Source organism: Centruroides vittatus, unplaced genomic scaffold (genome assembly GCF_030686945.1).
Source record: "Centruroides vittatus isolate TY-2023 unplaced genomic scaffold, ASM3068694v2 contig_980, whole genome shotgun sequence".
In the NCBI taxonomy this organism is placed as follows: domain Eukaryota; kingdom Metazoa; phylum Arthropoda; class Arachnida; order Scorpiones; family Buthidae; genus Centruroides; species Centruroides vittatus.
The window spans coordinates 990,845-1,009,628 of NW_027122652.1; the positions used below are offsets into that span (position 1 = coordinate 990,845).

General features: G+C 31.4%; 2 protein-coding genes across 3 annotated transcripts in view; both read right to left on the minus strand.

Moving 5' to 3' along the window:
• The window catches only part of LOC136985887 (serine/threonine-protein phosphatase 1 regulatory subunit 10-like), a 660,716-nt gene that overhangs the window by 220,061 nt on the left and 421,871 nt on the right, over positions 1-18,784 (minus strand). The window lies entirely within an intron of this gene.
• LOC136985903 (solute carrier family 13 member 1-like) overlaps positions 1-18,784 on the minus strand; it is a 54,096-nt gene that overhangs the window by 28,555 nt on the left and 6,757 nt on the right. Inside the window, exon 8 of one of the 2 annotated variants that reach the window (XM_067283300.1) lies at positions 18,401-18,679. The exons of the other annotated variant lie outside the window; for it this stretch is intronic. Coding sequence (XP_067139401.1) covers positions 18,512-18,679 — 168 coding nt within the window. The 3' untranslated portion in view covers positions 18,401-18,511. Of the gene's footprint in view, positions 1-18,400; positions 18,680-18,784 lie in introns of those variants that run through there. 2 annotated transcript variants of the gene reach the window in all.

An 18,784-nucleotide genomic window follows, 5' to 3' on the forward strand; every position in this document is an offset into this window, starting at 1 on the left:
TTCAATAAGATGGCGTCTCCATAATCTTTGGTTAAATCTGCAAAATGTCTTAGTTGCAGATTTCTTCAGTTTCACACAAAACTTGATAGAGGAAAATCTCGAACGACGTTATGCTATTTCAAACGTGACGATGTGTTAAAACACTACCTTACACAAACAGAGATTGTGCACGTTTACTTGACCGATAAACTTGAAACAGTTCTAGGTATGGTGCTAAGATATCTAGCAACATGAAAATACCAATTAATGATGTGTTAAGCTGCACTGCACAGTCATTAAATAAAAAATCAGTACACTTACTTTTGGGACAGACCATATATGTAAGTGTACTGCTTTGTTATTTAATGACTGTGCAGCTTAACACATCATTAATTGGTATTTTCATGTTGCTAGATATCTTAGCACAATATGTAGATCTGTTTCAAGTTTATCGGTCAAGGCAAACGTGCACAATCTCTGTTTGTGTAAGATAGTGCTTTAACACATCGTCACGTTTGAATTAGAGAAAAATCTCGAACGATGTTATGCTATCAAGTTTTGTGTGAAACTTAAGAAATCTACAACTAAGACATTTACTCTTAACGCTTAACTCTTGCTTTCATAGAGTTACGTTTTAGGCATCTGCGAATAGTTGAAATACTTCTATTCCTAAACCATGTTTTAATTCCCTCTTTACTTGTGATGATGTATCGCAACGTCCACTCTTTATCAAACGTACGCAATGCCTTTATGTCTTGCGTTCAACGTTTTCTTCCTGCCAGCTCTTAAATTTTTGTGATATGGTAGCTTACATTTTTATCATTTTATCCCATTTCTTTTATCCCGGATACATTCGAACGCCCAACACCAACTTCTAATGCCGTATTCTCAACAGAAAAACTTTTCTTCAGCAGATACACAACACAGAGTTTCTTCTCACTAGAAAGCTTTTTCGTGATGATGCATATCAAGCAGCAGCGCACTTGCACACTTATACGCTAATATCTCATTAATATGCACAAAATTACATTGTTTAACGTTGATATTATAACAAATTAATTTACGCGTCACAATCCTCCCAATGCAACAAGCAGAATTTATACATTAGAATTATTTAAAAAATATAAAAATTATTTTAATTTTTTGCTATTATGTGAATATTGTAATAACCTTACAGCTGATTTATTATTTTTTCCTTTTACTCTCACATAATCGAATAGTTTTTGCTATTTTTCTATAGTACGTACGAACATCGGGAGGATTTTGACTCTTACTACTGTACTTACACAATTGTTGAAATGTCATGATAAAGTTAGTCAATGAAAGTTTTTCTGTGTCGTGATCGGTAACTGAGATTCATGTAATGTAGCAAAACTTGAAAAAGTCACTTGTAATAACAACAGTACAGGCAAATTTATAAGCACCCTTAACGCAGGAAACGTAACCACAAAAGATTGTAATACACTTTCTTGTCCATCACTATTTCTGCGAGATGCTGTCTTCATATTGTTCGTACGTATGATCTGAAGTGCTTGCAACAACATGCGGAAAGATACGTTTACCTTCTCTTATGTTGAGAGATATTAGCACTGATTATTAAATTATAAGTCGGAGGTACCAATGTATATGAAAGAAAATGCATTTCATATGTTTACAAACTAGACAATTATTAACCTACATAGAACAACGAATAATAGAGATTCGGAAAAAAAAGTAACTTTTATTAAACTTTGTCTGTTAAATAGATATAAAAAGCTGTCTTCAAGTCACAATACACATAGAAGTGCAATGAATTTTAAATTATTTTACCTTTTTATTGGTTATAAAATTAAAAAACTAAATTATTTGCTTCAGAATAATATACAGTAAGAACTTTTTGAAGAACAGTTATTATGTTACACCTTTTTTATAATAAAAAAACCCATTAATGTAATTTATATAAAATACATTGTAAAAATACAAAATATTAAAGACTAATACGAATAAATTATTCATGTTGTCTTCTTTCATCATCACAGGTTCGATCCACACTAGCGGAGACAACAAAAATAATTTACTCGTATTAGTCTTTAATATTTTGTATTTTTACAATGTATTTTATATAAATATATTTCGTCCTGGATATTTTAGCAGCACTAATTTAATCTTTAACTTTTATAACAAGAATTTGTTTTGTAGAAAAATTCGGTTATTTATAATTTTATAAAAATAAAAACACTTTGAAACTATAAACTTACGGATCTTAAACAAAATTGATTGATTTTTGCACTCAGCATTAGAAAAAGCCTATAACAATTATACGTACGATTTCATTCCTCAGGTTGAGCAAATGTGTTCATTCAATAAATAAAACACTTCACTTAATGAAATTTTTATTCTGATCGGAATACATTACGCTTGGAGTTAAATCTGTAATTTCCTCGCTGGGTACAAACGAACGGTATAGTTACAATTTATTGTGAATACTCAGGATATATCTTCGTAACTGAAGTTTTAGACTATTTACAAAAAATATTATATTTTTTGTAAATAGTCTAAACCAGGGGTGGCCAACAAGTCGACCGCGGTCGACCGGTCGACCGCAAAGGCTTTAAAAGTAGCCCGCGAAGCCAAAGTTGAACAATTTGTTCTAACTTAAATAAATGTTTGAAATTCTTAATTCTATAATTTAATCTTACAATAATAAATTATTTGTGAAACATACACATACTGTTTATATTTATCCTGATAAGATAAACAATGTAGTAATACTGAACGCGCTCTGTCGCTGCGCTAGTTGGTAGCTGTGTGGCCGCGTGTCTCAACTTGCTTTTTCTCTGTAGCGAACATAGACAGGGCGCATATCAGTATCAGTGTGTGTTAGAGAGTTAGATAGTAAAGTGACAGCCAGTGAAGTGACAGTCAGTGATAGCGAACAGAAGTAAGTATGTTAGTTATTGTTTTAAATATTCCGTAATAATATCTTTAGTAGGTAAATTCTAAAATAATATTTAACCCTATTATTTTAGAATGAATAATCCAAGTACAAGCCGGAAAAAAACGTATCATTATCACAGTAGATGGGAAGAAGATTATTTCTTTACTATGATGAAAGATAAATGTATCTGTTTTATTTGCAATGCAACAGTAGCTTTGTCTAAGAAAGAAAACGTTAAAAGACATTATCTAACAAATCATAAAAATTACGAAGAAGATTATCCACGTGGCACTGCGTTAAGAAAAACAAAAGTGCAACAACTGAAGGCACAAATAACTGCACAACAAAATAGTTTTTTAAAATACAATACAAATTCGAAGACAGCTACGATTGCTTCATTCAAAGTTGCTGAAACTTTGATTAAACACAACAAACCGTTTCAAGATGGGGAAATGTGGAAAGAGGCATTCATTAAAGCTGGAGAAGAATTGTTTCAGAATTTTAAAAATAAATCTGAAATAATGACATCAATCAAAAATATGTCGTTATCGCGAAATACAGTTATGCGTAGAACAGAAGGAATGAGCCGAAATCTTGAAGACATTTTACATGAAAACATTAATAAATGCGTTGTATTATCACTGCAGTTTGACGAATCTACGGACTATATCGGTACTGCACAATTATGTGTTTTTATTCGAATGGTTTTCGATGATATGTTGGTTACAGAAGAATTATTAACTATTATTCCAATGCATGATCGCACAAGAGGTCAAGATATCTTTGATTTATTTAAAAATTATATTGCACGAACAAATTTTCCAATCTGCAAGTTGGTATCAATAACCACTGACGGGGCTCCAGCAATGATTGGCAACAAAAGTGGCTTCGTTGCTTTGTGTAAAGGTGATGATGACATTCCAAATTTTATTGACTATCATTGTATCATACATACTCAAATATTATGTTCAAAAGTGTTAAAATTCAATCATGTTATGGATGTTGCATTTAAACTTGTAAATTCCATAAGATCTAAAAGTTTGTCACGTCGTCAGTTTCGCGCTTTGCTGAATGAATGCGGTGAAGAACACAATGAACTGTTACTTCATACTGATGTAAGATGGTTAAGTCGTGCTACATTTTTAGCAAGATTTAGAGAACTTCTGCCACAAATAACCTCATATTTACAATCTAAAGGTGATTCATATCCGCAATTAAATGATCAAGAATGGCTTCTCGATCTTGCTTTTTTCTGTGATGTTACTGAAAAATTAAACCAATTAAATCAGCAACTACAGGGTAAAGGTAAAACAATAATACATATGATTAGCATTTTGAAGTCATTTAAGGAAAAATTAAATATGCATGCAATGCAACTAAAGCGTCGAAATTTAAAACACTATCAAAATCTGGCAGATGAATCTAAAAATAACAAGACTGTTGCTTACGACAAATATGCTGATGTTATTGGAATGCTTCTAAATGAATTTGATAGAAGATTTCTCAAACTAAGTGAACTTGAAGATATTGCCTGTTTTTTATCTTACCCATTTAATGACATCGACGTTGAAAGTCTTGCTCAGAAACTTCACAATTTTCTTAATACTACAAATATAGCAGAATTAGAAGAAGAAATACTAAATATTAAATGCGATATAAATCTAAAATCAATGGTTTCAGATAGCAATTTTTGGAAACTAATAAGCAAAGATAAATATCCAAATATTTGGACAATTGTTGCTCGTTTCAATGCCTTCTTTGGCTCCACATATTTATGTGAATCCGCATTTTCTTATATGAATGCGATCAAAACAAAACAGCGATCGCAAATAACGGATCTACATTTAGAGTCATGCTTAAGAATTGCTTTAAGTTCATATGAGCCAAATTTTGAGAAACTTGCTGCTCTTATGCAATGCCAGGTTTCATCCAAATAAAAATTGTATGCTTAAAATTTGTTTTGTTCGTATTTATTTCTTAACATTGTATTTATTAAAATTTTAATAAATACAGTTGGAATTCATAAAATAAAAAATATATTGTAGGCTTAGATTGCAAACCTGCTAACTCATATTCAGCATATTTTGCACAACTTTCTTAAAACGCATAAATTTTTTGCTTGTCACGTGATTTCAATGAAATAGGTGCATAATAGCGGTGTTTCATAGCCAATGTAAGGTGTTTTTCTCTTTCTAATAGTGTGAAAATGCAATTTTTGACCAAAAGTGGAGGTTTGCAATTTAAATCGGCGATATAATGACTTCTTTAATTATCTTCTAAAATTTTAAAATTATTTGCCCATATCCATAGTCGACCGCAGACTATATTTTATGGAAAAAGTAGCCCCTAAAAGCTAAATGTTTGGCCACACCTGGTCTAAAACTTCAATTACGAAGATAATACAGTAAAGCGTCGATAAGTGGAACCAATTGGAGACTGGGGTCCTTCCAGTTAATAATTTGTTCCAGTTTCCGACTTTGTACGAAAAAATACATTAACCTGTCCGATGTTCAAATTTTTCTCCGTTGCGTATCGCTTCCTGTTGAATTTTTCTCCGTCGCGTGTCGCTTCGTGTTGAATTTTCGTCGATTTTAAGCCTAACGAAAATTTTTATAATAATCATCGAGGCTACCGTATCGTTAAAAATTATTTCTGCATTTTGTACAAACAAAATAAATATATTAAAGAATATAAAAAAAACATGAAAATTATACTTTAGAAGTAAATTTAGTATCAAAAACATTCGATTCAGCACGACACAGTCCGACTGAAAATCGTTCCACTTTCCGGCCATTCCACTTACCGACGTTCCACTTATCGACGATCTACTGTATATCCTGAGTATTTACGAAAAATTGTAACTATATGCAAATAAGTAGGAAAACTCGTATCTACCACTAGAGGGCCAGAAGCAGTTTAAGAATGGATAAAAAGCATGGTAAGAACAATTCGTGGTTTTAATGTAAAAAGTGTCAGATCCTACAAAAAAAGGCTGACACTTGATCATTTTTAACATTGTGGATTTTTTACCTGTTTTTACCTTTGTTTTTAAGAAGTATTGTCTTCGAAGAAACCATGTTAACTGTTACTTCTGTGATGATGTAAAAGGATTAAGATAGACTATTTACAAAAAATATAATATTTTTGAGTCTAAGACTTCAATTACGAACGGTATAGTGCAGGATAACATTGACAGCCATCAGAGTTAAACGCTGATATTACTTCAAATGCTAGCAGAATTATTTGTATGAAACAATGTATTTATTCCCACCATATGAAAACCAGTGAAGCTATACAGAAGCCATCTGAAGGACTCTCGTTGTCGTCATGAAAATCTTCGTTTTCGGGTGGGTTTATTAATAATAAACGAGGTAAAGTATTCAGAGGAATATAGTTAACAAAAGGAAACGCATCTCAAAGCTTCTATTATCGGATCGAAACAGATTTTGCAAACGTTATGAAAGATATACACGAAACATTTCTTCTGTTCCATTCTGGGTTTGAAGCGCTTCACCTTCTTGCGTTTTTCTCTAAGAGTTTTATAATCAGATTGTTCACTTTCGATGTAAAGAGAAAGTGCATTTACACGCTCCCCATAAAACATAATCAACCTAAGTAAGCTTTCTTTTTCTATGTAATAACGGGTTGAATTACTTATGTCCTTATGTGGATGTTGCAGAATATTACTACAAGATATGACACATTTCGCTTCTTTCACTGGTATATTTGTTTGGTTGCATATATCCTCTAAGTAATTCTTTGTACCGCTATCAGATTTGTCAAAAAATATAATCCTAAATATATTTTCAATTTGGTGAAAGGAACAATTAAAAATATTCAAGCCTGGAATATTTGGAAATATTGACAACTGTACTTTGGTCGTTGGCAACTTCGTGAATGTTGATGGCAATTCGGAATATGTGGGAATGTCATATGATATCTAGGTCTGTGTTGACTGTGACTTCGTCATCTATGTCTGTTAAACACAGAATAAAAATTATTACAACACTTGATAAAAATACTGAAAATTACACAAGTGCAGTACATACCATGTAATTGTGATTCTCTCCAATCTAAGTTAAACATGTCTTCGTATTCGTCATCTATGTATGAATGTTGAATACACGACCATGAAGGATCATCTTCAATGAAGAACCAATTGTACTGAAAGTTATTGTCGAAATCGGTGTAAGGACGTAGTTTCTCCGATGTGAAGGTTACGGAGTTCAATAAATCAGGAATTTCCTGTTTAAATAAATCAGAATAATTAAAACAAAAGCGAAACTATTTAGAGAATTAAATAATTATTTTATTAAACGTGAACTTTTAATTAACTCTTTTAGAGTTAATTAAAAGTTCAAGAAGCTCAACATTTCATGATCATTAATGACAAGAAATTCTGATAATTGTAAAATCTGCTTAGATGTGATGATGATAAAATACAAACTTTAATTCGTAATTAAACTTGTGCGAAATTTTAAAAAGTTTCGTTAAATTGGTATGTATAAATATTTCACTTTTATTTCTCTATAAATTACAGAATGAAATTACTCTTATACAACGGATATGTTGTATCTTCTGCTTAAATTCGATATAGACTAATAACACGTTCTAATGATTTTTGAAAATCTCTAGGTTTTGAGATCTTTTATACCCAAAACAGTAAAAACATAAAAATAGAAAAAAACAGATACTTTAATCAGTCTATATGTAAAAAACATGTACCCGAACATTAAATGGGATTTAGTTAAAAACAGCCTTGTTAATACAACCCTTAATCAGAAATTAATAACTCTTATAGAATTTGCTTATAGAAAGAATTATTTTGAAATTTATAATGACTTTTTTACAGACAAACGGATGGTGTTAGTATAGGTCAAAGATGGGGCCAAATCTAGCTGAATTAGTAATGAACGATATAGATAAAATACAAAATATTCCCGGCGTAAAAAGAGTAATGAGCTATGTGGATGATTATCCATTAATTTTTAACAAGATAACAAATGAAAAAATTATTTTTGATACAATAAATAACATAAACCAATATATAAAATTTGATATAAAATTAGAAAAATATAATAAAATTAATTCTTTGGACATAACTATAATAAAAGAAAAAGAGAATTTCTTATTTAAAACATATAAAAAACCATCTAACGTAAATAAAACGATTAGTTATTATTCATGTATTCCAGATACTATAGAAAAGAATACATATACGATGGACTTAAAGAAAATATATACAAGAACGAGTAAACAGAGTGAATGCAAAGCTGAATTAAATAATTTAGACTACAAATTTATCCTTACTAACTACCCAAAACATTTATTAACGAATTGGCATGCACAATACTATAAAAATAGATTTAATATAAAAAATAAGAAACATACTAATTACAAAACTTTTCCTTGCGTTACTAAAAATATATATGATAATTGTTCTAAATTTCTTAAAAAGGATAATATAGTTTTGGCCCCATCTTTGACCAATAAAATATCACAGCAAATACATAAGGCAACAAACCAAAGTAATATTAATAAATGGGAAAAACGCGATTAGTTTACAAAAATTAATTGTAATTGCCAATATCCGAAATACTACATAGGTGAAACAGGACGGACGTTGGAATCACGTATTAAGGAACATGAAGCAGCAATACGGTTAAAATATGATGCCTCCCCGTGGTTTACCCACATAAAAAATAGCAAGTGCCAAATAGACAGGAATAATACCAAAATTTTACACTATGAAAAAATATCTATAAACGTAAATTTAAAGAGCATGTAGAAATAATAAAATATAATAGTAATAATAATAATAATAATTTAGTAAATATATCAAACGGAATACAGATCGACCAACAATGGTATAACCTGATAGAGGACGCAACATGCCAGTAGTTTATATTAATAGAATCATATTGTCGTGGACGGGAGAAAACTGTACCGAAGGGATTATTTCAAATGTGTATGACAGATATAGTGGTTTTTAATGAAATGTGTAAGGTTTTAGAACATTTTTATGGAAGGCCTGTACGTATGTACAATTGATTGTTTAAAACTTTTGAAATTTATATTAAAAATAGGCTAGAACGTTAATTAGATGTTATACTTTTGCAATTATTTATGTAGTATTGCTGTAGTGCACTGTTGCAATGGACAAAACCGGTTTTTTTAAGGCAATGTGAACAGAACCCGAAAGTACTGTATAGGTGTAAAAAGGAGTGTATGAAGTACTTAAGGTAGTGAAAAAACGGTTTTTTAAAGTATAAATTTATCTTTGTATACTAGTACATTTATCAATTAACAGGACTTATAATAATACACAAACACCTAATTACTTGCTGAGCTTGCTGATTTCTTTATTTTCTAACGTTTTCAACCTAATTTTCATAGGTCATCTTCAGGAAAAATTTATTACATTTCCAAATTCGAATATAAAGCTTTCGAATGCTCGCGACACTTAAAACTTTTCGAATCTGGGATGAAGCGAGAATAGTAAAGGCAGTCCATTCACCTACGATTGCGTTAGGGATGGAAAAAGTAGAAATATATAAGAGTAAGGTGGAAAACAAATGTTTAAATGCAAAAGACGCAAATAATCTTCCAACGGCATGGAAATACATAATAGAAAAAGAAATGGGATTAAAAAACCCGTAGAAAGGACATGGCAGCATTAACTAGTTTAATCTATTTTTGATACAATATTTATTTATTTATTTATTTATTTTGTTTGTTGATTAGTAATGATTTTAATGTGTTTGTGGTTGGTTTAATGTTTAATCCGTTATTATTTAAACCGTTAAAATTTGTAAAGATTCGAAAAGTTTTAAGTGTCGCGAGCATTCGAAAGCTTTATATTCGAATTTGGAAATGTAATAAATTTTTCCTGAAGATGACCTATGAAAATTAGGTTGAAAACGTTAGAAAATAAAGAAATCAGCAAGCTCAGCAAGTAATTAGGTGTTTGTGTATTATTATTGGTAAATCTGCTGAGGAAGTAAGGATTTAACAGGACTTATTATACTGGAAAATTATGGATGCAGATATTTAGTCTTACTGATCAGAAATAATATTTTTTATTTAGTTCACCTGTACACATACACTTTAAGCTTGTGTTTTGGACTTGTTTGTCCCTCCTCAGCAGGCATTCAAATAGCACTTTCTACAAATCAACAATTAAAATGTTTTTTTGTTACAATTATAAAATTAAAAATATACACATTATTTTACCGACAATAAAATAATAAAATTCTTACACTTTCTGTATTTCCGAACTTCTTTAAATATTCATTTATACTTGTAAACCATATTAACCAAATAATTCGAAACGGATACCTATTTTTTATACATTATAAATTAATCATGATTTAAATTTCATCTAACAACTTTTATATTGACTACTTACATTCTGAATTATTTTTTCCTACTTAAACTTTATTTACAAATTCATTTTAAATTTTTCCTTTTATGCTTTCACTTCTCTCCACCTTCTATAATGCTTCTCCAGGATTGGTGGATTTCCCTTCCGGTATTGTTGTTTATTCTTTCCGTTTGTCTGATTATATTTATATGTTCATATAATTGACGTTTAAAATTATTTTCTTCTTTTTTCCTTATTTTAACAGTGTTTAAATCTATTTCACAACCTTCCTTACTGCAATGTTCAGCCACTGCTGAATTTGCATAAGTTCCTTTTATTGCTCTAATATGCTCGCTTAGTCTAATTTTTAATTTTCTTTTTGTTTCCCCTACGTGTTTTCTTTGGATTACAATTGCAATTAAATGAATATACAACACCTTTTTCCTCGGTTTTTTGAAGTGTTTCTTGTTTTTTCTTCTCGCGTTAGTTTTTGTTACATATACAAATTTTGTTTTATAGCACTGAAGAGGGGTCAGAGAAAATAATACTGATCCGAAATGCATTTGTAAAAAGGCGGCAATAAAGGAGTTTGAACCTGTTAAGAAGGATGCACACATGCGGCGCGGCAGTGAAAAGCGGTGTCGCGAATGCGTCTTCGCCGCGCGGCAGCACAACTACACAAGCGGCAATCCGCTTACATTTCGGCGCATGCGTTCAGTATTCAAGATGACGAACGATACTGAACTGCCGCTATCCACGTGTTTACAAATTTTGTCTTGTACCGCGCTTGCTTTATTTAGCTAGATTTTGTCGAAGATTCGAACGAAGATTTTGGATTAGAGATATTTTCTTGGATCGAGAAAGAACTTGTGTACAAAATAGGCTTATTCCTCAATTAAGATCTCTCGATAAAGAATACTATTTCGAGTAAGATTCGGTTGTTTTGTTCTTTGAATTAAATTATATACGATTATTTGTGTAGAATTTGTGTTAAATTTATTATCCTTTCCTCTTTATTCTGATGTTAGTTATCTCGGTTAATCGTGTCGAACTTTCCCCCATTAAAACACCACGTGGTTGTATTTTTCTCACGTGACTACCAGACGAACTGTTATTGGCTGATAGAAACGTGTCTTGGCGGCGACCACCGCCAAAGATAGAATTCAACCAACTTTTGCGGCACGAGAAAAGCGGCACAAAATTGACTTCTGCGGCGAGAAAAAATGACGTCATTCTGCCGCTTTTCCGTGCCGCGCCGCATGTGTGCATCCGGCTTTAAGCTGTTAGACAGTCTACCGTCAATTTTTTGGTTTAAAGAGATTATTACTAGAACAATATTTTTATTATATAATTTGATTAAGAATCAATGAAAGAGAAGAGTCAATGTTTTAGTGTAAAGCCGGATGCACACATGCGGCGCGGCAAGGAAAAGTGGCAGAATGACGCAACTTTTTTTCTCCGCAGAGGTCTATATCTAAGGAAACTAAGATTAGGCTATAGGTAAGGTTACGTTGCTAGTTTTTCAGGAACAAATGAAACAAGAAAAACCGCTACTATCCAGTGTTTCACTCAATATTTTGATCAAGAAATTAGTAAAAAAAATACTTACTATTTTGATCATTGTTATTTTCTTATACATGATTCCGTCGATAATATCTTTCCATAGTGTACAGACTTTTCTGCAAACATATAATTCTTCATCTTTCAAGTACTCAAATATATGGCAAACTATTTCTGGTAATTGTGTTAATAATGTAGAGCCATGTTGTGATATTTCACATATTTCTGTTGTTTGTCTAGTATACGTTTCATCCATTTTATGAAATTTCTGTAAATAAAAATAATTTATTATTTTTTGATATTGTTTACGATAACTTCACTGAGTTATAAAATTTGAATACAGTAGAGAGTCGTTAATCGGAACCCCGGTAATCGGAATCGCCGGTTATCCGAACGATTTTCAGTCGGACTGTGTCGTGCTGAATCGAACGTTTTTGATACTAGATTTACTTCTAAAGTATAATTTTTATGTTTTTATATTTTTCAATATATTTATTTTGTTCGTACAAAATGAAGAAATAATTTTTAACGATACGATAGCCTCGATTATTATTATAAAAATTTTCGTTAGGCTTAAAATCGACGAAAATTCAACACGAAGTGACACGCAACGGAGAAAAATTTGAACATCGGACAGGTTAATGTATTTTTTCGTACATAATCGGTAATCGGAACAAATCACTAATCTGAACAACCCCAGTCCCCAATTGATTCCGATTAACGACTCTCTACTGTAATCTCAATTTTACATTGATTAAAATGAATAATTCCTGGACAGGTCAAAAATTTATAGGTCTCCGTACAGGATTAATCCATGTCTTTCTTCTAACTGGGTCTTTTTTTTATTCGGAAAAAATAAATAAAAAATACAACTTTTTCTATGTTATTACTGCACGAAGCGTAAAATCCTACCACGCTACAAATATTTCGTTTCTTTATTCCAGAAGAAAAACTCACCAAATTTGTCGTGTTAGCTCAGTCTGTAACTACAAAATTCACTATTTTACCGCAAGCTGTTTGTTAAATAGCGTGGTAGGCAGAGATAGGCAAGGAGCCTATTGTTCTCAACCCTCGTAATTACACTTGAAAGCAAACAATAAGAGTGCTTATAAAATTCCCACTAAATTGGCCTATTTTTATAAACTATGTTTACCTGAAGCATTCCTTTTGTCTTATACATACTGTAAGAGTGTGACAAAAATTCTTAGAAAATAAATACGTCTACTATTGATTTTTACTTGAAACATACCTATAGGGATGAAAATTTCGTTATGATTTCTCTAGTTTAATTTTATGATCCGTTAAGTTAAAAACAATTGTTTATAAAAAAAAAAATGTAGAATATATAAATGGATAATGTTGTATTAAGTGTACAGTGTTTAATAAATATAAATTGTAATTATTCGTTTTGTAATTGTTTCTAATAAACTGAGTTCAATAATGAAATTTTTTTATCCTCAGTTAAACGTATAAATTCTTACAAGAATAACCGGCTTATTTAGAAGTTGCAAATTAATGGTAATGCCGATTTTACTGTATCTGTACTTTACTGCACATCTAGAAGTCACGAGGTTTCATTTGAAACCTAATTTGCTAAATTTGATCAACATGAAGTACGTGAAATAACTGACTTTTTAAGTACGTATATGGAGAGTCTCTTCAGTGACACCACGCCAAGTAAAAGTCACTGACTGACTATATATATAGGAATTAGAGTTTACAATTTCGGTGATCGCTTTTTCTTCTCCAAAACTACCAAATAAATGCTGAATATTTCGTTCGAAATATAATTGTTTACTTAGATAGTGTGCAAAATTTCAGATTTTTCTGTAAGGGAGTTGCAGAAATATTAGCAATAAAAAAGTGCAAAAATCGTTTTTTGCACTATACCTTGCAGATATCACGTGATAGAGCAACTAAGTCTTATTATTAACACGTGTTAACAGAAAATTGTGACTCCAAACAGCCCGCGGACCACAGTTTGATAAACTTTGCTTTAGTCACACATCTAACATATATAAATTAGCTGTGTAGTTCTTCGTTTTGAACGGATTAGTTATATAAATCATGTATGTTTACAAATTTATATAACAAATTTATAGTTATAAACATTTCATCTGAATTTTAAAGTAACTCGATTATTTATTATTTTATTTGTTCTGTTTTTTACGGAATTAATCTCGAAAAATAAATCGTCGTTGTCAAATCTTAACTGAAGAAATTCTGTGTTTTGCAAATGTGTATTAAATATGCCTCCTTTTTAAAATAAAATCCGAAAAAATCGCGTATTTCTTTCTATACATATAATCGAGACGAGTTGATGATGATGATGACGATAATAATAATAATAATCAGCACAGAGCCCAAACGGTTAGGAGTTGAAAGTTGAAATTTGGTATACAGGGTACGTCACGAGAACGCACACTAGAGATTTTTCGAAATTCCTCCTCAAGGGGGAGAGGGACAGGATTAAGTCCTAACACTTCCATCAACAATGGAAGTGTTACGTAACAATGGAATTGTTAAGAGAAAGCGACGTGCAAGACACAGATGCAGTTTTACGTTTTTGCGGGAAATCGAACATATTTTTAGACCCATCTAAAAATTCTCTAATTAGTCCGGAAACAAGGGGACCCAATTCTCGCATTCTGTAAAAACAGGTAAGGTTGACTATAACGTAATAATCTTAATCTTCGCTATCGTTACTTTTGACCGAGCAACGCCGGGCCTACCTGCTAGCACAGTGGACCCCCGATATAACGCGCATGTCGGGCGGGAAACAACACCCGCGTTATAAGGTGAACCGTGTTATGCCGAGCAGCGTGGCATAATGCGGTTCACCTCTTTAGCAATAATGTCAAGTGTTTCTTTTACACTGTAAGCTTTTCTTTTACTCATCATGCATACAATAATTAAACACTATTCAAAATACATGCAGGAACTCAATACATACACAACTACTCAATACGCAGTAACAATAAAATGCGCTACACACTAACGCCGCACGGACCTGTATAAACGTGTTTGAGCTTATCGCGTCGCGAACATCGCCAGCGCTATAACCGAGTGCGCGGTGTAGTGAGCAGCGCTATAACGAAGGTCCACTGTAATTATATAACACGGAATCAGTTTATTTGATTTTTAATTTTATCACGTACTCTTGCTTCATATGAATATTCTCTTATGAAATTTAGATTAAATCACAATCTCTAGAATATTTAATATAAAATTACTTACCAAAGGATTGAATTGTCTGACTCAAAGGGTACACTATCCAAAACTCGACTACAGAGCTAATGGAAGGAACGGCGAAACTAGATCGAGGATCCTCTAGCAGCGACGCCGGGTAACAAAATCGGGGCTACAAAGGCAGCATCAGTGTTGTTCCACGTAGTACTTTTGTGCTAATCTAGTATCTTTTTACAGATATACCTCGCCTTACGTCGGTAATTGGTTCCAGGAGAGGCGACGAAAGTCAAATTTACTTGTGTAGTTACGACGTAAAACGACGGAAAACGCCAATAATGAGCACTTAAAGACCGCTAAATAAGACGACAACACAGAAACACAGATGCTTTCGTGTTTCGTTCTCTAGGATTTACGATGATTATATTAACATTTACTGTAAATGTACATATTTTAATATGATTTTATGTGCTTTTAACGCTTTTCTAGTGATATTACGACTTCAATATTTGTGGCGGACAGATGCAAAGTCGAATAAAATGACTTAAACTTGATTTTTATTTTTCCATGTACTTTTTTGACAAACGACGTATAATCGAGAACGACGTAACTCGAGGTATACCTGTACTTGTTCCAGTACCGAGATACCCAACACCATTTTCCTAGTACCATTCATGAAACCCTAATACCTTTCCTTTCAACTTAGTACCTTTCAAAACATTCATTTTTATTCCACATTTCTATTTTATTTTTTACTTTACTTTGGCAGCAAATAGATAATTATATTGCTTTCTCATTCAAGCGCAGCAGTTGAACGTATTTTTTGCAATTAAATTTAATAAAAACTAAATTACAAAATCGAGTTCTTACCGATTCCTGTGAAGCACTGTTATTAGCAAAGGAACTACTTAAAAACAACAACGATAGATATTATACTTGGAAACTATCATCTGCTTCAACCATACAAAAACATTCTAGTGAAAAAGATTCTGATGATGATGATGATCTTACCAGTGATTTTTCAATGTGATAATTTTAAAGTTTAGTACTTCATGTTCATTACTTTTGTTTCAACATTTTGTTCATTTGATTGTTGTTGAGGAATAATACCATTCTTGCAATATATGAATTTATCCTGTACGAATTTTGTACCTGTGTTTGAACTTTTGAACCTGGCGGTGCAGTAATATAGTTAAAAGCTACAGGTATTTTCGTGTTTAATTGAGAAAATCGAATAAAAAATAAATTTAAAATTTGTTCAAGTAATATAACTATTAAATTTTGCCGTTAAGTACCTTACAATTGTTAACTAAAATTGAAATATTTTGTTTAAACATGTTTTACTTACAATGGTTTATCTGGAATGTATCTACTATGTAGGAATACAATTGAATGTACTGTACAGTAAATCAAAATGTAAAAACACAATGATAAGCAGGTGTTACAAATTAAATTAAAATAAAATAAACAATCAGATGTAACTAAAATAATCTTTTATGTCCGACAGTGGTGAGCCACAGAATCGATTTGAGATTGCTAGACAATTGGTCTCATGGGAGAAGTAATAATTAGTTAGAAAAAAAATTTTTGTTTGCATAAACGATAAGAACACACAGTCAAGTTCACATCACATATAACAAATTATTTTATGATAAACAGATGTTTTAGAAAAATAAACTTTGAATGCAAAACCTCATTTAAATTTAACAGTATTATATTTTCATCAATGCATGCATTTTGAGATTGTGCCAATCGTATTTTAAATAATGACGTTAACTTTTCAAATAAATTTATATACTTAATTTACTCCATTTTTCATTCATTACTTCCAAAAGTAGCTCTTTTACGGTAAAATTTGACAACTTTCTGATATAACTCATATTTGTTGGTATTCTTGTAATATAGATAAATAGAGATTTTTAATTATTTTTTAACTAATATATTTATAAGAAGCAGTTCAATGAGACGTATTAGCAATCACTAATGTAGGAGAAAAAGATTAAGGAAAAAATTGAAAGAGATAGGAATCTATTATAAGTTGTGGTAAAAATCCGATTTTACATGCCTAATTACAGTCGCTGTTCGAAGAATTCGTATACTGTACTTACTTGTTAGTTTTACCTTTGTGCTATAAAGCTCCATATTTTTTACGAAGAAATATTTATCTAATTGTAACTATGAAAACGTAAACATTCAGTTATAAATTAAATGATTAATAATTACATATAAAAGTAACCTGATATATATTAATTAATAATTAAACGAGACGGCCGGATGGCCGAGCGGTCAAGGTGACAGCCCACCGCTCTGGGTGACCCGGAATCGAATCCGAACGGGTCGAATAATCCCCAGGAATTTTTCGGGGGCTGGTCGGTTCGGATATGTCGGGCCTCGTCTTTCACCACCCGGTCGCCCCATTGTTGGCCTGGCCGAACCCATAATGGGCCTTCTAAAAGAGGCCCTCTTAGTGCCCACAGGGTGGAAAGAGTTTAATTATCAGAAATTCTATGAATGTCAGTTCTACGATACAATACTGTATCTTTACTATACCGTAGCCAGATTTTTCGCCTTTTTGTTTCTCGTAGGAAGTGAAAATACCCTAAGACGTATCCTACCCATTCACCAGCATAGCTATTATGCGGGTTCATTCGTGCGAGATTCAAAGCTAAATGCTCTTCTTAGAGCCAATTTCCTTTGATTGAAAGGATATAGTAACCGTGACTCAACTTTCAAAACTACTCGTCTCTTTCGCATCCTACTGTCCAGAGGACACCAGAATAGCGCAGGGAAGAAGTGAGAACAATGACTGACAAGCTAGACTATTTGGATTTTATCGAAATTATTTCTATTTGGAATATTATTAGCTACATCAGTGTTTTGACTTTTTTTTTTTTTTATAGAAGAAAAATCCTATTCGGTTTCAAATCATTCATACACACACGTGTTTGTGTAGGTGCGTGAGTATAATAATGAATGTATTTAAAATTATAAATTATTATTTCAAAGAATAAGTTTCTAAAATAAATCATTTGCTTTTATTTCGTAGATTCAAGAAAAGGGTAGTGACCATTTGATGCATATTTGGCTAGAAGAGATAACATTTAAATCAACAGTAGAATTTTCTTGAGAAATTTTAAATTGAATGAAATAATAGAAAAATGTAATATGGAAATTACATTTGTTTACTGTTAGAAAGTAGAACATTCCAATGAGCTGAACGACCGAATATTTGGAGACATTTTTACCGTTTTAAATCACAGAAAAAAATGACTATTAGAAATTAGATGCTATCATATGTTACAAAAGAAACGAAATAGACATTCTTTCATTTTTAATAATTTAATAATATAGAATACATAAGCATATTATTGGGCGATTAATATTTAAAATTTTTATGTCATTTATTCGTTCATTAACATTTTTTTTTAATTATAATGTTTTATTTAATTTAATTAACAAATATAAATATTCACGGCAAATATAAATATAACAGAATTTAAATAATGTTAATAGAATGTATAAGTATCATTAATTTTCAATAAATCAATTTCAGTAAATCGTTTTGCAGCCCATTTTGGATATTCATTTAACATGAACATCATATTGCCGAAGGTGTTAATAAAGAACAGTTGCAGAAAATAAGCTATCAGATTCATGCAAATACCTGAAGTCACCTTAAAAAATACAAGGATAAAAATAATATTAAATCTACAATTAATTTACCCTAATGATTAGAAACAACGTTGTATTAAATAAAACTATATTAACAAACTATACAA